This window comes from Athene noctua, chromosome 14 (assembly GCF_965140245.1).
Source record: "Athene noctua chromosome 14, bAthNoc1.hap1.1, whole genome shotgun sequence".
NCBI classification, from domain to species: domain Eukaryota; kingdom Metazoa; phylum Chordata; class Aves; order Strigiformes; family Strigidae; genus Athene; species Athene noctua.
The window spans coordinates 2,354,113-2,377,023 of record NC_134050.1 but is presented as its reverse complement, the minus strand read 5'-3'; the positions used below and the strand labels follow the sequence as shown (position 1 = coordinate 2,377,023).

General features: G+C 38.9%; 1 protein-coding gene across 8 annotated transcripts in view; it reads right to left on the bottom strand.

The window, feature by feature from the left end:
• Positions 1–655: 655 nt before the first annotated feature.
• OVCH2 (ovochymase 2) overlaps positions 656–22,911 on the bottom strand; it is a 36,806-nt gene continuing 14,550 nt past the window's right edge. For 2 of the 8 annotated variants that reach the window (XM_074918041.1, XM_074918040.1), the window contains exons 2-22: positions 21,104–21,211; positions 19,090–19,199; positions 18,322–18,413; positions 17,011–17,183; positions 15,929–16,024; positions 15,381–15,532; positions 14,533–14,728; positions 13,021–13,044; positions 11,585–11,675; positions 11,340–11,473; positions 10,786–10,926; positions 9,724–9,854; positions 9,251–9,344; positions 8,274–8,405; positions 7,797–7,877; positions 6,972–7,158; positions 5,389–5,458; positions 4,627–4,822; positions 4,202–4,353; positions 3,701–3,869; positions 3,153–3,291 (exon numbers count right to left, since the gene is read on the bottom strand). In XM_074918041.1, the coding sequence (XP_074774142.1) occupies positions 3,275–3,291; positions 3,701–3,869; positions 4,202–4,353; positions 4,627–4,822; positions 5,389–5,458; positions 6,972–7,158; positions 7,797–7,877; positions 8,274–8,405; positions 9,251–9,344; positions 9,724–9,854; positions 10,786–10,926; positions 11,340–11,473; positions 11,585–11,675; positions 13,021–13,044; positions 14,533–14,728; positions 15,381–15,532; positions 15,929–16,024; positions 17,011–17,183; positions 18,322–18,413; positions 19,090–19,199; positions 21,104–21,194 (2,529 nt within the window). In that variant the 5' untranslated portion in view covers positions 21,195–21,211 and the 3' untranslated portion in view covers positions 3,153–3,274. Of the gene's footprint in view, positions 707–3,152; positions 3,292–3,700; positions 3,870–4,201; positions 4,354–4,626; positions 4,823–5,003; positions 5,215–5,388; positions 5,459–6,971; positions 7,159–7,796; positions 7,878–8,273; positions 8,406–9,250; positions 9,345–9,723; positions 9,855–10,785; positions 10,927–11,339; positions 11,474–11,584; positions 11,676–12,255; positions 12,406–13,020; positions 13,045–14,532; positions 14,729–15,380; positions 15,533–15,928; positions 16,025–16,970; positions 17,184–18,321; positions 18,414–19,089; positions 19,200–21,103; positions 21,212–22,911 lie in introns of those variants that run through there. The other 6 variants (XR_012634520.1, XM_074918043.1, XM_074918045.1 and 3 more) reach the window with 6 other exon arrangements.

Below are 22,911 nucleotides of genomic sequence, written 5' to 3'. Positions count from 1 at the left end.
TAGGAAGCATTAATCTTCCCTCAAGAACAGGACTTTGCCTTGCCTTCAGTAACAGAAAAGCAAGTAAGGGGTTTTGTAGAGCTTGAGAAACATTTAGAAGTATTTCTTGTTTTCTGTATTAACTATTCCTAATGAACCTTCAGTTTTTGTTGGTTATTTTCTTTTGTGCCAAAGGCAGGGTTTTGGTCTATATAAAACTTTTTTTCTTTCTCTTCAAAGTATCAAGCCTAATTTTTTCCTCTTGTTAACTTATCTTACACAGACATAACATCCACAGTTCCTCTGGTGTTACTGTTAAATTTGCTCTTTTAAAAGCATGCAAAGAATGAAGTCTAGTCACTTCAGATGAAGAAATAACAGCCTTTCTGTGCATATGAGACACATGACAGTAAATGGATTCCTACGTGAGAAAAAACTGCCCTTCCACCACTTATCCCGAAAAGTACAAAGGAGAAAAGTCTAGGGGAAAAGAGAACTGGGAAGATCACATGAGAATTACAGTTCTATGAATGTCAGAACCTTTCAGGCAGACCCACTGTGGAAGAAAGGAGCCAGGAAACGCATGGCATGCATACCTCCAGGCAGAGTACATCGAAGGAAGGGCAGCACAGTGCTGTGATGTGGCTCCTCTGGCTTCACCGGGGAGGTGGCAGGAGCGTGAGCGACCCGAGCAGTGTGATGCAGTAATCCGCTATGCTGCCCTAGGCTGGAAAAGGAGGAGATGGCAAAGTAAAAGAACTATGAACCAAGAATTCACTGAGGTAATGCCACAGAGATCAACAATGTTTTTAACATCTCTTGTATCTACATAGCCAGAACCCAGATTTCAGACAACTGCTCCCTCTTCTCTACTATTGCCAGACATGCTTTAACAACGGACACATGCCTTCTATAGTCTGATTAAGATCTCTTCTCAACAAAAGTTACAAAAATGCTCTAATAACCACTCCTGCAAAGGCTATCCAGGTGCAGCTGGACTCCCAGCAGGCACACACAGAGCAGGGCTGCCTTTTCAGAGCTAAGCAGGAAGGCTTATGGCCTCAGCTGATCTTATTAACCAAAGGTCTGAACAAGATATCTCTGGACATAGACTTTTATTCTAAATATTTAGCACAGTGCCAATGAACAATGCAATAAGCCTTCAATTGCTTCCCTATAACGTTACAAAGAAGATACTTTTACTTACACGCAAACAGAAGAAGGTTTACATCCAGATTTCAAGCACGCAGGGGACCTGAGCCTACCTCAGGACTCAGGTAGGCTATTTGTATCCTACCTTTTGACTGTAGGGTTTGAGAAAGCCTCATATAACTGTCAAGAATTAAAGTGGACTTCATATAAATTTTGTAAAAACTGAAATATAATTCCATTACATGAACTCCATTGAAAGCTGGTTTTTTAATTTATTTTTAAATCAGATTTTATTTGTATCACAAACCAGTTCACATTATTGCTAAAAGATGCTGGCAGCTTACAAGAGACTAAAAAGATACAACAAAAGCAAAACTAGACTACTTGTAAAACCATACCAGGAGAAACACAAAAGATCAAAATCACGCAGTCAAGCAAAAAGTACGTACCCTAACAATCAAATCAAATACAAATAATTTAAGATAGTGTTCCAAATATATGAAAGGAATTTTTTAAAGAGATGTGAGCTTATCAGCATGTAACACTGCATTCACACAACACTGGGTTAGCACGGCTGATACCACCAGTAGTTCTTCACCACCTTTTTGTTTTTCTGAACACACCCACTTGATATCCTTGTATAAATTAATACGCAGATAAAAACTTTATAGGTATTTTAAATCATCTCATTCTTGTTAAGCAAAACAGAACAGCAGCCAAGTGATCAGACACATCTGCTCCCAGCATAAACTGATACAGTTAGCTAATAGCAACTTCCCCCATAACTGAACATTAACAGACTTCCATAACAAGAAATTACAAAGGATATTTTCCCTCTGTTGCTCTCCAAAGACCTCTTCAGAGGGGTTATCAAAGACAGAACAAGCATACTCTATCAATAATGTAATACAGCTGTGCCTCTACACTTAATCTGAATTCACCTACAGTCCTTCCACCATGGAACTTTTTCAAAGTTTCACAGAAAGCTGATTCTCCAGATATACTTTGTGAAACTTTATAGTGAAGAAACTGGTGAAAAACATTTACCATATTCATTTGGGAATAAAGGTAGAGACTATTTTTTTCCCCTAGCTACAGAATAAATTTATATTTTTTTAAAAAAATCAGAAGTTCTAAACTAATGTCATCCAAAAAGTAGGGTTACTGGCATCAAATGCATGTATGGGAAACACATCTCTAAAGGCTTTTGCCATTAATATCAAAAGAAACAAAATGAGATCTCTTACATACCCTCTAGTTATTTTCCAGACTATTGAGCCAAAGAAGGATTAGACCTGTGTTACCTACTGTACTGCTATACTGTTCTAGTTTCTAAACACTGAGGCTGTGCACAGAACAGTCTGCAAAGCTAATTGGAGCCTGTCATCCTAATTTCTTGTGTAAGCAGCCAGTTGAGCATTAAGCAACCCGGTATTTACAAGGTACCGTGCTCCGTTTGCAGTGTGTGGATTACACAGAACCTCTTTATTTACATGTGCAGATTAACTAGGATAGCTGTCAGTTTTTGCATGGTGCCAAAGGCCCTTGGCCTGTAACACCCGTCTTTACAAAAACTTCTCTCTGGTTACACAACACCCAGTTTACTAAAACAGAAACTGTATTAAAAATATCCTTTTCCCAGCAAATGGATTGATTCACATTCCTAATGACTAGACAGTGTTTTTCTGCTCCTGCGCAGTGCAGTGCCACTGCCACACTCCTCTCGGAGCCGGGGTAAGCTCCCACTGACCCGAGTGGAAGGACGACTGACTGCCCCTTCAGTTGTTTTACACAGGCAATTATCTCGTCTCATTTCTGTAGTATTTTTTACACTCTCCAGTACTACATTCAAGGATATGCTGAGCATATGGTATATGGTGACTTACTTTCCCTCTCTTGTAAAATAGATTAACAGAGTGTGAGAAGCCTGCAAGTAACTTCTGTCTGCCCCAAGCAGACACACGTAAAGCCGAAGTCTCAGTTAAGGCAAATCAGCAGTAAATTCACCAGGGTAAGTATCAGCTGGTTTGGAATCTGTTCACCAATCATGAACTAACACACTCTCACCAAATTTTGCTTTCAATTACATTTGTGCTTTGGAAGTGTTTTACAATGTGGTCCATCAGAGCTGCTCAGTTCACAGTCACACCGTGGGGACATCTACAAAAATGAGAAAACCAGAACAGAAAAACTTTGCAAAGATCATTAACAGAGGCTGTAAACTTAAGGTGGACTCAATTACCCTTTTATGTCAGTTCACCCCTCCCTACCTCCTCCCAACCCCGAGAAACAAAAGTAGCAAAGCAGCAGTAAGGAAAACATTCATCAACACAAGAAATGCAATAGAGAAGGGAATATTAATACATTTGGAAGAAGGATGATTTTCAAAAGTGACTACTGATTTAGAGTCATCTGTTTCTGGGCATTCAGCAAGGGGTATTTTAAACAGCCAAGGTTTCAGGAAGTGCTGGACATCCAAAAATATAAGAACAGCACTCTGGAAAAGACCTAGAATTAAGCATCTAGCAATGGCGAAAGGAGAAATTTAATTGTTTTTTTTCTTACATACCACTACCATTAACACTGTGCTTGATCCAGTCAACAAAAACACCAACATTTGTGTATACTCCTGGGTAGCTCTTCCTTCCACATCCCAAGCCCCAACTAGTGATTCCATGAAGGGTGTAAAATCCCGAGTTATCTTCTGAAGGGCAAACTAATGGGCCACCAGAATCACCCTGCACAAGGACAAAGGAATCTTTTTATGAGCCAACATCATTCCTTATGTGTTTAAAATACCAGTTCAGCTACAAGAGGTCCCAGCTGGTCATGTGTTTGGGGACTTCTGTTTTTAAAAGGCAGAGAAAAAAAAATAACTTCTGCTGAGGGAAGTATGTCTCTTTGCAATACAAGTAATTAAAATCCTACTGTCAAGGAGTCTTTCACTGTAAATCACCTACAGCCTGTTTGCAAGAAAACAGCTCTTGGCAAGTTTTTAACACTCCCCTTTTCAGAACCCATCTGGCCATACCCCAAGTGTCAGAAGGCAAAAGCGAGGTGTGCAACTTACTGTGCATGAATCCTTGCCTTCTTCCAGAGGGAATCCAGCACAGATCATCCTCTGGGTCACTTGACTGGGAAGATTTATGTAATAGCTCTGACATGTGTCGTGTACCAGAATGGGGACTTCCAGCTGATGCAGTTTTCTCCCCTTTTCTCTGTCTTGAAGTAAAAGACATCTCAGAAACCAGTAGAGGCATGAATTAGTGACTCCAGTACGAAGCTTTACTCTTCCCCTTTTCAAACAGCCTCGATCTAAATTATGGGATTTCTTTCCTCCTACCTGTTTCCCTGCACGTCTAGCTGAGCTTACAAAAAGGAAACCTTTTTAAACCCATCCGTCCTCCAGAAACTAATGTACAGACAATGAACGTTCCAACACGGACTACAGTATTTACAGCATGCTCAACCTCTGAAACAGCAAAGACTGCCTACCTGCTTCACGTGCAGCCCAGCCGGTGACGACGCACACCCTGGAGGGCTGCACTGCCTGCTCCTCGGCGGGGAGGCACACTGGGCCCACGTAGGGGTTGAATTCTAAGGGCTCAGCCAGTTGCAACAGGGCAATATCAGAGTCCATAGTGGTCTTGTTAAAGCTTGGATGTATAATATACTGCTTTACTGACCTTTTCTAGGAAAGCAAGGACATTGACACTTTCTGAATAACTTGGGAATTTGAGTCTTTAAGTAACTTTGGTTTTATACATTTTCAGGCCATATACAAGATGCCTTAAGAGGAGGGCACATTTACAAGCAGCTGCTGAAGCTGCCAGCTTTCTTATATTAACAAGTCAAGATTATGCCTCTTGGACATGGATCAGGGAACATGAAGGAAGCTTCATTCAGCAAGTGTAGGGAGAGGGTCTTGGAAAAACATTTGTTCAGTCTGAGCAAAGTGGAAAGTTGTGCTCCAATTATTTCTGACCTGGTAATAGTCACCACGGAATTTAGAGGCAAAGCACTCCTCACTCACATCCTCCAGGATGCTCAGCTCTGGAGTTCATTACTGATGAAGGCACAGATCTGTGTTGATACAATTTCTCTGAGTCACACAAAAGGTGTTGTGTAAATGCAGATTAAGGTGATCGTGCAGGCTGTTAGATTGCTGCATCATTAATGATTTGGGAGATGGATTTACATTAAAAACTATTTTGTAAAATTGATTTCCATTTCATTATTAAGCAAAACTTATAGTACCTGTCTGTATTCTTGCTCAGCAAGATCATGAAGTCCTGTTACCACCATCCATAAGTCTCTGTATAGTTCCCTAAAAAAAAAAAAAAAAAAGAAATATTTTTGAAAAAGTACATTCTCAGACTGGCATAACAGCATTCCTGAAACCTGTGAATTTTAAAACTTCCCCTACCCAAAATAGAGAATAGGCCCCTACATTTTCCTGGGCCAACAACTCCTGAGGCCCATACTCCCCTACAAATCTATGGAAATCTTCCCACTGACTTCTAGGGAGCATGAAATATTCTCACGATGAGGCAGTAGGATCTCTCAAACACACAGCAAACAGAGAGAAAGGTCACTTTTATAAGGATGGGGGTGCCTGATGCAGAACACAAGCCCTGAATGGTCCACATCATCCAGGGACAGTGCTGGTCACTACCTTCTTATTGAAAAAATCGGTGGTCTCAAACATTACCACCTATCAAATAATATAAAGAAATGCAACAGAAAAATTTCATTTCACAGCTTGGTTTCTTAACCAAATCCTCTCCCTGCCTGAAAACCTGTCATAACCCCCTGATGAAATAGCTGTGTAGAATCATTAAGCCACGTACACGAATTTATGATGTGGTAACAACATGCAATAGAGAATTCCTCCTTAATACGGCTCTTAAAGCAGTACAACAGTGCTCCTGACAAAATTTTTCAAACTAATATTTAGAAACTTAGAAGTCAAAGACCAAAATTTCAGATCCCCAGTTTTGTGGGGGTGGGAAAGAGAATCAAAGACGTGGAGAATACAGATGACTAACCACCCTTGGCACTCGGGGCTCCTGAAAGCTTCCCCACATTTTGCAGTAATTGCAACTATATTCAAAAAAAAAGACAGAATACCTAATCATCATCAATCCTGGGAGGATTTTAAAAAAATATTTTAATGACCCACTGAATGTGAATCTTAAATTAATATACTTGTGATTAATTTGAACTTCAAAGCAGGTAGTGTTCATGAACAAACAAACTGCAGTTTAGAAAGTATTTTAAAAAGCCCAAAAGCCACACAGACTATCCGTTTGTCTCCTCTCCATAAAGACAAACATTTCCATGTAATCTGATTAACAGATTGATAGGTTCTTAACAAAGGAATTGCATCAGCCCTGAGCACAAAAGCCTCCTGTATATCCTTCAAAATCTACACAAATTCAGTAAGTTTAGAATTTTTGATAGGCTGATTCTACATAGATGAAAAAATGCTCTGTAAACACCCCAAACACAAAGAAGTTGCCTAAGAATAAGTGATGGATGGATGGATGGATGGATGGATGGATGGATGGATGACAAGGGATTTAGTATCTTACCATCTCTGCTGAAAACTGATCTGAATGAAAACCAAGCCTACAGAAGTAGGCTACTTGCACTTCCTTAAGTAGCCACTATGATCCTAGTGCATGTGTGTGGAGAAAAATAATCCAGAGCCAGTGTGAGCTGTAAGTGTATGTGGTGACTGAAACTGTGCCACCCACCCTGAGCAGAACCAGCACGCTGCAGAGATGAACCCTGCAATTACAGAAGTTCCCAGGGAAGGATTCATCCCGCGTACTTACTTGGAATTAAGGCAGTGAGCAGCTGTGACGACCCACTCTTTGGCAAGAACTGCTCCTCCACAGATATGCTCATCTGAAATCTGTACACTGACCTGCCAAGGCCATGAGTATGGTACAGCTTCTTCACCTCCAATTATCCTACTGAAGATGAACCTGGGCTGATTTGAAGGCATTCCACAAAGATCATCTGAAACAGAGAGCATTGAGGTCTCAAGAAGCCTTTAGAGCTTAAAATTTGGAGAAGCAAAGAACAATCCATTTAAGAGCTACCTCACAGCTTCTCAAGATTCCCCCCTCCTTTTTTTTGCCAAATCTTTCAACTTCCCTCATTACAAAGGATCCAAATGTTTAGAGATAGCATGAGGAGATGATCTTATCAGAAACAGAGCTTCTCCAAGATGAAAGCAACTGCTTACCTTCAAAAGTTTTAGCCTCAAACCTACAATGAATATGGACTCATCCCATTCTCCATAAAGTACTGGAGGGAAAAAGGGAAGTTCTAAAATTCTCATTATTATTTTCAACTGCCTTGTACTATTTGCAATTATTTTGACCAAAGCAAATAGGTGTAAAGTGACATACAAACTGCAATAATGTCATTGCATTGCTGTAAATAACAAGATGAAGGAAGCAAGAAGAATTAGGTTCTGCTATTTTCTAAAACCAAAGCATGGAGCATTACTATTCATCTTTTATTTCCTCAAAATACCTTAATGAGAAATTCTGGGACTACTGCATCCATTAAATATTTGGAGAAAACATTTAAATTATAGTCCAAAAGGTACTTCCTATTTGCATGAAGAAATTATAACTCTGTTTGGCTACCTGCTGGAACCTGTGTTCCTTCTTCAGTCATATCCATACCTTCAAATTCTTCTTCACTAGTTGAATCTAAAGTATCTAAATCTAGAAGATGAAAATAGCACATGTGTTAAGCAGGCTGTCTTGAATGATAGTTTCATTACAAAATGACTTTTATTGTAATTTTTGTAGAAGGAATAGGTTTCTACAGTAGGGATCTGTGCTATTACATCTTCACATGGTAGTAAAGTGCCATTTAAAATGCACCAAACTACTCTTATACAAAATAAAATTCAGGTTTTGGGTAGAGATTCATTGTTTCTCTTCACCCACTCAACAGGCCCTTTGTTTAATGCCTCAATAGGTTCACAATACAGTTTTTTCACTGAAACAATTTGTTAGATGAGAATCGTGTAGAGCAAAGTATTTCTGAATAGCCCAATTCACCAAGAGCCCTTCGTGCTGCCCCAGAGAGGCAGTTTCCCAAGTTACTTCTATTACCTGTTACATGAACAAAAGAGATTGTAGCTCTGAATCCCCCAAAGGTCTCTGTTTCGTCGGAATGAAAGACAACCAGCATCACAGCAGAGGAGCTTAGAACAGGTGCTGGTAGCACAAATCCACAAGACTTTGCTAAAGATGAGAAAAGCAAGGGAGAAAAGCAAGGGTTCCTGCAGATTAACATGTACTTTTTCCATCCCTATCTCTTTCCACAATGGGTACCCAATATTCTGTGTATTCCAGCTCTCACACAGGAGGGTAAAAAATAACTTATGCTCAAGAAGGGAGTAGAGATAAGTGGACTGAGGCTGAAGGACTGTTCTATTATTCCTGACAGTCTGTCCCTGTTGAGTAATTACCTCTTAAGAACAAAGAGACTCTTGCATTATTTCACAAGAGCCTATTGCAGCACTCACCCTCACAGGTTGCCATTACATACAGAACACACTGGAAACCTGATTTCCCCTTGTTGGTGTTTCAGCACTGGCATCTGCTAGTGCTAATCTAGGCACCAGCACCAAGCAAGTGCTGAAATCGATTGAGTGAGAGGCAGGTCTTCCTCCCATTCACTGTGAGCCAGGGGAATCTTCAGCAAGGTGGCAAGAACTACATGAATGCTCATCTGGAGTGAAGACCAACTGGACTCTGAAGAGGAAACCTCTTGGGGGCTTTCTGTATCTGATCATTACTGTAAAACAAATCACTGTGTTATGCCATTTTCTTCATTTACATTCATTCAGAACTGCATTTCATAAAGAATTTAAATAGACAAAACTGTTGTGTTCAATGCGGTTTTGCCTCTAAGTGGTACGGAAGCAGCAATACCTGGAAGCATTTTTCAACGTACTGAAACTAGTACTTATAACATCACCCAAGACTCCAGAGGTGAAGTTGACTTTAGACTGTAGACCAGAGCTAGTGAAAGTTATAAAAGAAATAGGTCATCCCCAAATTATATCAAAAATCAAAAGTCAAACCAATTTCCTCCTCTTTTCCCACATCTTCATACACAGTCACAGCATCATAAGAGCAATCTTCACTCTCTTCAACTTCAAAAGACTGGTATGTAAGCTTTAAACAAAAAATGAAAAAATGAACCTTGTTAAAATCACACAGAAAATCAAAGGGTCTTTAGTATTCTCAACAACTCCTTTGGGGTTTGGTTTCTGTGACATTCAGGCTTCTCACAGGTGATACATAGTATATTACATTTGCTAAAAGAACCAGTCATGATAAAATTTAAACCTAAAAATCTTATTTTACTATAACTCAAAGGAGAAATCAAAATCTAACTGGCTTTTGGAATGGAAACGGATTTCTCTTCACTGCATCCAGCAACATTATTCAAGCTTATGTTGCTTGATCTTGCTTGTCCTTCACTGTATAACTTCTTGTTAACTCAATGGTGCCAACTTCCATTCTATAGACACAGGAAGGGCTCATACTATACCTTGATTACATGGTCCTCTGGTGCACAGATAACCCACTGACAGTCTGCCATGTTGCTGTAGTGCTCTGGATAGTGCATGCTTTGTAACACTCCTTCTTCAAAAAGGACAGCTAAGGATACACAGCCAGAATCTTGAAATCCGGGAAAAAAAAATGGAGACGCTGTGATTTCCTATTAAATCATTCACACACATTTTAAAAAAAAAAAAAATCCAGAAACTATTGTGGTGCTTTCATACAGCTGAGAAAGAAAACGGGACAAGAGCAGCAAGCCAAATCCTTCTGTCTGAAAAAAATGCAAAGAAAATTTTTAATCTTTTCCAAGGCAGAAGAGCAATTCAACCCATGACTACAGCGTTCCCGTTCGGCTACGGGCAGTGCACTGCAGGCAGAGGTACCCGTGTGGGGTGACAGAAGAGCAGAACACAGGCACGTCAGAAGAACATTTGCCAGCTTGCTTTGAAGCAGAAAGTGGAGCCATAAAACACAACGAGAGGACATGCCTGCCTCATGGACTATGGGGTGGCAAGGCCCCTCAGAGGGGATTCCTCCCCACACTCTGCAAAGGAAAGAAACTAGCTGGAAAAGCAGCAGAAACAGGAACAACGGGTGTCTGTCTGTAACTTGATTGTCCAGACACAGCAGATGGCCCTTGGGCCTGCTCCCTAATGACGGTGAACAGCTCTGCACAGCAGAACTAAAAGCAATTCTCCATAACTTGTATCTCAGTATTAGCTGTTTTCCCTCAGGGCCACTCCATGAAAGCATGCTTGGGACTAGCAAAGCAGCTTTCATCTGGAAATTCTGCTCATTTGACTAATCTTATTAATCGAGTTTTAAAACATTCTGAAAGTAGGGAAGTAAATGAGATCTTATATAAAGTGGGTGGAGAAGAGGCAAAGTTAAAGGCAGGCTTCTCTCAACAGTATGTATCCTGTCTCTTTCTGGCATCCCTTGTTCATACCATCATCCACATAGAAATATCATAGGAACTTCCTCTGATTTTTCATTTTCTCACAAACATTTTTTTCAGGTGACCACCCTAGAGTGCAGACAGACTTACCAGGAAGAATATCTGGTGTAAGAGCTTTGTAGGTCATGGAAAAACCAGTTCCATAATCCTTGTTGTCAGAAACAAATTTTAGCCTTATACTATTGAAGCCAATCAAAATAGGTAATGGAGGATCCCCTCCACAGAATTTCCCTGAAATATATTAGAGAATAATGACTGTTTAAAGTCTTTAGTCACTTGAGAAAACTTTTATGTACCATTTTTAGTACTGAATTATAAAAATTACAGGATGAAAAGGAAATTGCCTATTCATTCTTCTACATTCCCTATTAATCCATTAGCCCAAACAGACTCACACTATTAAAAATGGAAAATCTTTGACACCAGAAAGTCGTATGCTGACACGGTTCCCTACCAGGCATTTTCCATTCTTTTCTCCTCCCACACTTTTTGTCTTTTATTCTAGATCATATGCCACAATGTATTCATCATGAAAACATAAGTAAAACATAATCAACCGCCATGTCCTCGTTGGGCGTACTTGCTGTTAGAATTGAAGAGTGCCCTGATAGATTATTTCAAAGAATAAGGGGACAGCAACTCACCAACAAGTCTGTCATCTTTTGAATAGACTGATAAAGAATCATAGTCACAAAATGTTTCTGGCTCTATATCAAAGTGGGAAAAATGAAGCAATATATAATTTCCTTCTGGTACAAACAGAGTCCATACACACAACCTGGAATAACAAATTAGTTCCTGTTCACAAAACTTCCGAAAAAAACCCCAACCACATCTACACCAGTACAGTGAATAGTTGATAGAGAAAGTCTGTGTTTTGTCTACTTACTGGTGATTTTGATAGAATTGTTTGGAACTTCCAGGAAAATTTAATTCTCCTTCACCGTCAGGAAGTTTGCCATCCCGAATGCTACAAAATGCTGCATTGTAGAGTTAAAACAAAATAGAAGGACTTAGGTTTGAATTATCTGTTCCACCAAGAAGCTCAAACATCTAGAGAATATTATGAGAGTCAAGATTGCTCAGCTTGTTTCTGCTGGGTCTTCTCTCTTTAGTTTGGAATTGTGGTTAAGTCAGTTTTAAAACACATACCTGGAGAGCAAAAATAAAGCACTGCCAACACACTACCATATTTTATTGTAAAAATGGCAGTGCTTGCTTTTTACCTTAAAGAAACTATTTGTTAAATGACGATTTCAGTATAAATATTTTCCAGGGAGGAAAAGTGCATACCTCAGGACATAAAGAAGTGTTCATTGCAGCCCATTTGTAACAATAGCCTTAGCTATGTCACAGTAGAAGACTTTTGCAACAGTATAGAACAGTACAAGACTGGAATGGGAGAAAGAGAAGCTCTCCTCTCCAGATAAGTGTCGCTAGAAACACAATTACTACAGAAATCATCTTGTATTGCCTTTCCTTCTCCTTGCAAGTTAAGCCAGTAAGATATTTATCAACAACTATGTATACAGAAACAAATTTAAGGAGTCATGTACTTACAAGATTATCTTACTTGAAGCATCCTAGGAAGACCAGTAAAAAATTTCAAGGACACAGACAGCACTTAAATACCCAAATCTCACTGGCCACAGCAAGTCTGTACAAACTGACCATGTGCCCAAGCTTGTTTATCATCTGAGAAATCTCACTCTAGATTACAAAAATTAAAATTTCAAGATCTAGTTCACAAGAGACATGAGCTTGTACCTAAATGAATAGCATCCAACAAGAATATAAACATGGCAGCATTAAAGTAACACTTCCATTTTAAAACATGTTACATCAGGGTTGGATTTCATGGGGGCTTTTTTTGCATTTTATTTACAGAGACACCAGACAAGTAGATAGATTTATCATAGACTGCGCAAAAGTACTACTAATTTACCTCATACTATTTAGAAAATACTTTTTTTTTTTTTTTTTTTTTACAAAATCAACAGCACTACCTTGATTTCACACATTGCTTGAGGTTCTGTTCTGTATTTTTTCCATTAATATTATTTACATTTCAATATAAATACAGCTTTATGTATGTAGCTCTTTTAAGGAAAATTCCTTTTTGAAGGAAGTACATTGGTACAGAAGTACAACATACTTGTAAATATATACTTTGTATGTATTTACAAATTTGTGTATATTTAAAGAATACATGTCAAAGTGCTTTGATGAGTCAAGCTTCTTCACATTTCTTCCTTCATAGATTATATATCAGACTATTGTACACTCCAACACAGATAGAAGACACTGAAAAAATACTGTACTCACCCGTGGAGCTTTTCATTTTCAGATCTAATAAAAAAGGGATAGGGAAGAGGGTGGAAAAAAAGGAATAAATTACTGTAGTTTCATATTCACAACGCAGACTTTATCTGTGTGAAATGTCAATTTTATAGAGGCAGCACTGAGGCAAGTTCAAATGCTTCTTGGGGATATAGTGCTTACAATAGAGTTAGAATTAAAACAAAACTGCAACTTCAGGCAACGCTGACTTTGGAATAAACAACTCTGGAGTAGCCACTTGTAGAATTAATCATGCACTGATAGGCCAGTGCTCACTCTGAGCAGCACAGTACTCTGTTTCTATGTACTTTGTTGAATAAATACTATAGGTTTTCAGTTAAGGGCAGCAGAACCCAACTGCCAGCATCGCATCAGCGACGCAGAGACATTAAGCCTGACAGCAATTACAGTTTTGCACCAGTGCAACAGTATAAAAGAACAAGCAAGCAAAACCCAGCACAATGCAACTGAGAATTGTGCTTTCACGTTCCCTACCAAATCACTTTTTCTGTTCACTGGAGCCAACACACTTTAATTACCACAATAGCGAATCATATTTTTCTTCCTGATAATAAAATGGGCCAGTTTTTAATAAAAAGACCTTGTATCTCTGTCTTTTTTTTTTTTTCTGTGCTGAAAAACTTAAATATTTTTCAGAAGCTAAACTTTTTCAGTTTTCTCTGACATCATGAGGGTTTCTTTTTGCAATCGCCAGTTAAAGCTGGCTTTAATAGGAAAGTTTTATTTCTTTTCATCTCACAATTTTTTCTCTTATTGACTAGCAAAAGCTCTTAAAACACCTCTCCCTCAGTTTTTCAGTTCTCTGCATAAATTTTAACACAATCTCCAATACCTTAAAAAAAAAAATATAGTCCAAACTAGAAGAAAATATTAATTCAGTTTCTTAATGTTACAGGTGAAGTTCACCCCAGACAGATTGTCATTTATATCTCCATGACTTTGGAAGTGATGGATAATTTTCATGCTGTTCCCCTGCACAGAGGATATATGTAGCCTTTTGGGCAGAGTAAGCAAAAGCACTTCTGAGAACGTGACTCTTCTCCATGTAGTCAAATGTCTGATCCAACACATTTTAGCTGAGAAAAATGACAAGTGACTTCACAGAGGTGCACATGGAATTTCAGACACTTTCAACTGGTGAATTTCCACTTAAACCCAAAAATTTCAGATTAATTGGTTAGCTGGATAAAAGAACCATTCTTAAAGTTAAACAAAAATAAATATACGTACACAGATATAGTTCAAGTAGGAGGCAAAGTGGAAGAGAAGCAAACATTTATAATGCTCTCCATTTGTTTTTGACAACTGCCAATCAGTACCATATACTTAAAGGCATAGTGAAATGCTGGAGTGCTTTGCTAGGAAAAACAGGGAAATCTAAGTGCTACATCTTGGAAAAGATAAAATTAAATGAAATATTATTATGAGACAGAAGAGTTGTCAGAAGTGAGGGACAAATTACTATGGAGACAATACCAACACTCATGTTCTCCTGAATCCAGGGAAGCACCGCACTGAGGTCTGTGAATATTCCTGGAGATCCTCTGTTGTAATGTTTCTTCTTCTCATTACTTATCCAGCCCCGAGCACACCCCATCCCCCAGGAGATTACACCAGCAAGAGTCCAGGCACCATGCTTACGCCGGCACAAAAGAGGGCCTCCTGAGTCTCCCTGTAAAACACAAGCCCAAAACCCACAAAAGTGCGTAACATACCACTGAGCAAGCCTTAAAGAGTTCATGGAGTTCTCTTTTGTGCCATGCTAACAAACCTGCAACATAGGGGAATGGCAATCTAAAAAAAAAAAAAAAATCTGTGGAGACAGACCCTTTCTTTTTTATTGCGTTTAGTCAGGATTGTCAAGGGAGGGAGAAGGAGAATAATTCCCTTATGAGTGCACATCTGTTGTATTTTAGCATGTAAAAAGAATGAGGAGGAGGGGTTTTTTACCCCCATGACAAGGAAAAATCACTTAACCTTTTTCCTCTCTGTAATCCAAGGCAACACTTTTTTACCTCCCTCCTCAGGATCTTAGCAACATTAACTAATGAATTTATCAAGCGTTCTGAAGTTAGAGAGCCCTAAGCATTATGGCACTGGAATACATTGCAAAATCGCTCTCAGGAACTTGTTGTACAACTCGTACAATAATTAAAATCGATGCATGTAATTAAGTGCAGTGCCCCATACAGAACCTATGAAAGAATTCACACATTAAAATACTCCAAATATCACATTTTACAGTGTGTGTATTCATTCAGGCACACAGAGCCTTGAGCTTCTGAGAAACACTTGTAAGTACACAAGCCCTCTGTTCCGCTGACCTGGCAGGCATCTTTTCCTCCATCTGGAAATCCAGCACACATTATGGTGTCACCATGGATGGGTTTCTTTAAAGTTGATAATGCTCTTGAACACTCCTTACTGTTTACGATTGGTAGATTGACTTCATGTAAGACCTGAGGGAGTAGTCCATCTGAAATACACCCCCAAAAAAATTCTTCCTAAGAAATGCTGAAAGGTGAACTTAATGTCACTGCTAATACACACACACACACACACACACGAGTTGTAAACTTGATCCAAGCCATTTTATGGTTACATAAACATCCAGCTTTGTGTATAAGTGTTACTTGAATAGATTTCAAAATGTTTCAAAATTGAAATACAGGTCTACATATTGTAGTGATGTATTTTGAGATAATTCACAGGCAGGCACAGAAACTAGCAGAAATCCCATTTTGAGATTACGATTCTTACGACCATTTGATGTTTTATTCTGGTCTGTTTATGACCTATGCAACCGAGCTCTTAGCTTCAGCAATAAGACACTGAGAAACCTGAATGCCAAAGAACAGTTTGAGTGGCTTACTCTCATTTAAACGGCCCCAACCACAAGCAGTGCAGATGTATCCTGCTTCAAACTTTTCACCTGGATTGGGAAGACATGCTGGCAAAACTGATGAACCTGCCACACATGGACATGAATTTTATTGATAAGTATTTGAAAGAACAACAACAAAGCTTCCTTTCTCAGTTGTTGTTTTTTTTTTAACTAAAAAGTATTGCTATTTTTGTGGCATCTGAAAAATTAATCTGGCATTTGACAATTTATCTGTGCCACCATTTCATAGTGGTTTTGAATAAAAAAAAAGAAGGTCAGGAGCACCAAAAGCTTCAGCCCAGGTCTTGCCATTCAGCTTAAATTTAGCTGCTATTATCATCCAAACTTCCATTAGAAAACGTAGTTGCTCACCTTTGCAGTGGCAAAGAAAGAGCAACCTAGTGACACAAACTGGGGCCTTTGAAAGAGTGAAGTGTATGAGCCTCACTATTACCTAAAACTGATGTGAAGTAGCCTTTAGAAAACCTGACTGTAAGGCAAAGTTAGTGTACAGCTGGGCAATGGCTGGCCCACGGGCCAGGAAACAGGGCACCAGCATCCCCCCCTCCCCTTCCAGCCCCAAGATGGGCCAATTCCGCCACTCCCAAAGACAATCCCATTCTCCTTTCTGCAGTCTGCAGGGAGGGAAAAGAGGGCAAATAGAGGGGGTGTGAGTAAGGTACAGACAGCACTGCGGTACACGCTGACCTCTGCTCTGCCTCTGACTAGCTTTACCATTCACCAGAGGCTGAAATCTCCACCTACACAGATAAAAAATAAACACACCTATTTGGTCAAATTTTGATCTCCTGCATCCAAAGAACACCACCTTTTTCTTCAAGGGAGTATTAAATCTGAAGAAGATCATTTAATTCAACTGATATCTTTTTCTGTCTTACCTCTGGTATTTTAAATCCTTCAGTTGCAAAATACTCTGGAGATTTTTAGTGGTACGATCTGACAGCTGTGAAATGGGTTTAAACTGAGTTTCAAGACTTTTCACAGCATCTGTAAGGAGCAAACGCCTTACCTTCCCCACTGAAAAAGATCACAGATAACCATGGTCTTACTGAAGTTGAAGGCTCCATCCAGCTTCAGAAGGGCAATGTCATAGTTCATCGGCCTTCTGGGGTCGAAGTCTGGATGTTTAATGACATATTTAACAGGGAGCGTCTGCTCACCAGTCTCCCTGATCCTTAAATCATGCTCTCCTGCAGTGACACTCAAGTACTGGAGTAGGCTCCTGCAAAATAGAAAAATAAAAATTCAGCTACAGAATCTTCAACATGAAAGAAAAAAATATAGTTGTTTTTAAACACAGAAGTTATTACTACTGATACCTAATAGCTTTCATCTTCAGACTTTAGAGCACATAACATGTACTGTCAGCAAGAGCTGAGTATGCCCTGCAGCAGAAATCAGGAGATGAAAAGGACTGAGAAGAAAAATCATTTGGCCACACTTCTGACTGTGGTTTGGTGGTCCACTAAGGAACCAGGTCTTTAAAAATGTGTTTAAAAATGTTCAGTCACATCCCTTTTTGAAGGAGGAGGGAAGATTTGGACATAATACAGAAAAATTAGAACCACTTCTCTAGCATCCTCAGTTTATACCTTAAAAACATGAGGAATCCTGATTCAGGGCTCCTAGTACCAGATCAGATGTGCATCAAGGAAACACAAAAACAATCAATATAAACTTTTTATTCTGCTTCAAATTTATTCACTGAACTTGAAGAATTATTTTTGCTTCAGGAGGCTTTATGCTGATTTAGATATTGCCTGTCCTTCTGTAGTTAACATAAACATAAATCCGCAGTTATTGGCTAATTTGACCAAGATGTCATCACAAACAATGGCAGATACAGATCAAATTTATAATTCCAGGTTATCCATTGGTATGAAGATTCAGCATTAACTATAAGGGAATTAGAACCTCGGTGAAGCCACAGAAGCCTTCTGTACAATGCTCACAGATCCCTTTTTTTTTTTATTGGCACTAAGGCTGAAAATCATCAGTGTGCAAGAGGTTAGAACTATATCCATTCACCATTTATTTGTATATGCTCTGCCAGTTGTTAATGCTAAAAAAAAAAAAAGTTGCAGTCACCTGACAATTATAGTTTGGTACAGATTTTTAACCTACACTTCCAAAATCAGTCTCCACCAATCCCTGTCAGTTTATTTCATTCTTAATTATTTTTTGAGATGTTCAAAGGTTTTGTTATTTCTCCCTTTCCATTAAAACACCAAAAATACTGGTTACAAATAAGAGGAGCACCTGTAAGCAATCGCCACTAAAAGCTGTTAGAGCACACACACACTTTTACAATCAATGTTTTGCTGCCCCCGCAGCGTGCTCCTGAAATACCACATCCATACCTGTCCAGGATGCAGTGAGCTGCCGTGACCACCCACTGAGCAGAAACAATGGTGCCTCCACAGAAATGCTTTTGCCTTCGTTTCAAGGAAACCTGCATCATATGAAAAAGGCACGTCAAATAAAGAAAATCTTTTTATCTGCTCTGACTGCATTTGAGGAAGAAAGGAGAGAGTACATACAGGTATTTTCTGAAGATTCACATAGCTAAAGCTCATGCTGCATTTCAAGAAATACTTTCACGGCATTCTTACACTCCTTAAGTCTAAGAGATCCTAAACCTTGCTGTTCTCCCCTCAGCTGTGACTTGGTACCTGGAGAGAAGCAGCCTACGTGTAATAAAATGCCAAGTCACTGAGGAATGCAGTACACTGTGCAGGTTGCTACGTATTTGAGAAATTTTCCTTTGCAGGTCCATGGGAGCACTGCAAATTCATGATGCCCGACAACAGTTGGGGGCTGGGGGTGGCATCCTTCCGTGCCTTATCTTTGAGCAGTTTTACCCATGCCTCTTTACAACAGACTAACCTACAGATGCTCTTCCAGAAATAATGATGAACAAAATTAAAAAATTATAAGCAAAGGTTTATCAGGTAGCAGGACAGGTTCTGTTTCCTCTCTGCCTGCTTCACTGCTTTTCATAAAAGCAGGGTGGAGCTCAACAATACAAGTGTCAGTAAGCACAAAGTATACCTGTTTTATCCTTCTGTCATTTCTACAAAAAGTCAGGACTTTGTTCTGAAGATAAAACCACATTTGCTCGTGCAAACCTGCCATGGATGTGAGCCTTGTTTCACCTGGGTTCCCCCAACAATCCGGGTGAAAAGATTAAGGTAACTCCATGGTTTTGTCTCTTGAGCTTTCTGCCCACACTTAGGATCTGAGGAGCAAAAGGGGGAAAAGAAGGAAGGATTCAGTCTGGATTTAAGTTATTCTACATTTTTAGTAACAGAATTGGAAGCATGGCCTGGCACAAAGGTCAGCGCAGTCTCTCTACCATGACAGGAATCCCATCTTGTAATTCCTAATACAGACTACCCAGACTAAGGCTAAATTGGGCTAACAAAAAGGCAAACTAATTTATTTTCCAGAATTCTCCAAACGAACACTGCCCAGTTCAATTGTAGTGCACTTCCCAAACTCTCAACACTGTAGTGCACTTCCCACACTCAACAGTGGCCATGTTGGGGGTTTTTTTGAAGCTGTATGAAAACTCATTAGAGCCAAACACATCTCCAAGACATTTCACTACAAATTCTGTTAAACACCACATTGTGAGAAATTTAGCATCCATAAGTTGGAACATTTTATTGTTGTTTTGGCAGATCGGTGGCTGTATTCAAAGGATAGAGGACCAATACTTGTACACACCGTCTGGAAAATGTGGAATCCTCCAAACTATAAAATGCAGTTTACAACAACTACAAAAAGGGTTTTGCAACCACCCTCAGGATTAGCATGGCTGATGCAAGGGATTACAGTGTCACAGTAATGCTGACACAATGCTCCTTACCCCAGCTTTTAAATAAAAAAGGCTTTATACAGAAATGATCCGGTTCGTTTATCTGATTTTTTTCATCCTTTCCCAATTCTCACTGCACCCACCTTTTTCCCACGTGCAATGATACAGTGAGGAAAGGGGAAAGAGGAAACAGAGACAAAATTTTAAGAAATGAGATTTAGGTTATACCAAAAGGAATTTGGTACTGGGGAAATGGGCAAAACTAAATAAAATTAAAAATTGGATTCACAAACTAAAACTTTCCTTTTTTTCTTTCAGCGTTTAATAAGTCTATTCTCCTAATGTATGCAAGATTAGATTAAAAGTTGCAAGTTAATATTCCTATCAATACTATACCAAACATCTATATTTTGACAAATACCAAAATCTTCTGCACCATGGCATTTGTAAGCCCAACAGATGCCTGACTGCTTTACAGACTGCTTCAGGACCAGCGTTGTTCACTGTCTGGATGAGAGATTTCTGTGTAAACTGCATCACACCCGCCTGCCCGGCAGGACGCTGAAGCAGTGACTACCATTCGACAAAACACTCTGCTTTGGACTGCTTAAGCAAGCAACTTTACTATGATGATTTAGATACTGCACCTGTTTTGACAGCCAAACCAGAGTTTTTATAGTGAAAACAATCGATTTGCAGGACATCAGAAATCGAGCTATACATTTCCCTTTTTTACTACTGCAAATTTAAAATGGAAGCAAAATGGTTATGCAAACAGCCAAGATCTGATTTCCACTCCAGTTTGCTATAAATCAGTAAATCTTCATGAAGGAAACAGGAACAATTACAATCATTGCTTGTTCCAGAAAAAGAATACTCTGGATTTTAAGACATAAGACAACAGAAAGAGACTCACTGTATTTTGTTAGCAATTCACATGCTAAACCATGACCTTCATGAACTTGCTGCAAACCTGAGAGTATTCAATTTTATTTATTTAATTATAAATAATATTTATTTAATGTTACTTGCTCTGAATCATCAAGGAATCAGACAAAAGTTTCAGAAGAATTGCTCATTAAAAGATAACAGTTACAGACTTGGATTGGAGCAAAAGCAGAGAATGAAAACTAGAGCAATTATCCTAATGCTACCTTGTGTCTAGGTCTAGGAGCTCTTAGGATCAAAAACTTAAGAGGGTGAAACCAGTGCAGCTTCTTTTTTCTTTTTTTAGCACTGACTCCCATGCTTGTCACTGCTTAAGAACAAAACCATTAGTACTGAGAAGACTGTTAAAGCTAGATGTGAAATTCTCATCCTACCTTTCTGGAGAGCGGATGGTACGGCATGAAGCTCTGTCATACAAACTATCCCCGTCAGGAATAACTTCAGCTTACTGGGGGCAACGTGCATCTTGGGGTGCTAAATGACTGAGTGAAAACAAGGAGAGTTTTTATAGGGAAAAAGAAACCCAAATACTACACTGCAGGAGAACAGCAACTAATTGAAGTAGAAGTTACTTATTAATCCAGCCATAAAGAACTTACTTGCACAAATAAGTTTTCCAAATTTAATTGAGCATGATTTTTTCCTATACCATTACTGAAGTCTTTGCTGTAAAATACTAGCTAAAATCCTCCTTAAAACTATTTTTTCCAGGCAAAATGACAAAATAAAGTTAACATTGCATGTTTTGCTAGCAACACTTAACCCAGGCTGATCTACACATTCAAGTAGAACTCACACGAACAGACTGTCAATTGCTATTTGCCTCTACAATTTCTACAGCTTTTGAAGAGGCAATACCTTCCATTTCCTACACACTTTATATTTAGACTATTTTACAGACCTGAAAAACATACCAAAGGTTTATGTTGGCAGCATGCTCGGTGTTGTACAAGACAAAGATCGCTCTCCACATCAAAGTGTCATTTTTTCAAAAGAGCAGTGTTTACATCCCATTTCTGATAGGCAACTAAGGAGGATGGGGCTCGGCTTTTTAAAAATAATTCAGTAGTGCTGCAATGCCAGTTCCCAGTCACTTTGATGGCTAAGCCCCACTTTTAATAGCAATTTAAGTACAAGACTATTCGAATCCTAAATAAGGAGCACATCAGCAGATAGATTTAAAGATCTCACAGAACAGAAAGCATAAGTTAAATTACCCTGCAAATTCACTATTTAAGACTTTCATCTCATTAGTTTCAGCAAGTATTGCCTGACTTGGAAATGACTGAACAAAGTGGTAAATACAACTAAAATACTATCTGAACTATCACAAATTCATATTAAATATATAAGCACCAAGTAAGACATTAGAATCATCAAGAGAAGCAACAGATGTACTCTGGATGACAGAAGACACCCATCTTATCTGTAACAGAAAGGGCAAGGGATATTTATACCTGGAAACAAAGAAATATTTACACAAGACAGGGAAAAAAGTCTGTTAAGTGATTGAGATCCTCAGCTTCCCCTCTCTTTGTAAAAATGTTGCAGTATTTCCACCTCAAATACTGCCACAAAACCCATTATTTTCACATAGGAAATTCATTAAACTTTAAAAACATGGTGCAAACAATACATGCATGCTAATACAGATCTCAGTCTTGAACACGTTCATAGCCATAACTTACCAAAACCATATTTTTTAAGATGCCAACAGGTAAACGCAAAATATATATAAAGCAAGTTGCAACAGTAATTAAACAGTTTACCTTTTTGTGGTTACCACCACAATGGACGAGACTTCTATTTTTTAAATTCTGTTCTGGCTCCCAAAGCAAACAATCTCATACTTCAACTCATTAGCCCCAGTCTACTGAATATGTTTTATTATTTGGCCAAGGATTTCATAATACCCCCCAGATCCACCATCAGTCAACACCCCAACAATCATTTCTGTATTTATTCAGTTCTAGGGTTTTGTTGTTCTTTTCCTCTGCTGCCAGAGTTCATATTCTGAATATGCAATTTCATAACAAACAACTGAATACAAACCCCCTCCTAGAAACGCTGAGTTGCAGTTGGTTTTTCTTTTATAAATATATAGAACTTCTTAAAACTGCAGTTTTCCTACTGGTCCTGTGGAGATCCTGAATTCTGCAGCTTCTGAAACCTGTATCACCAG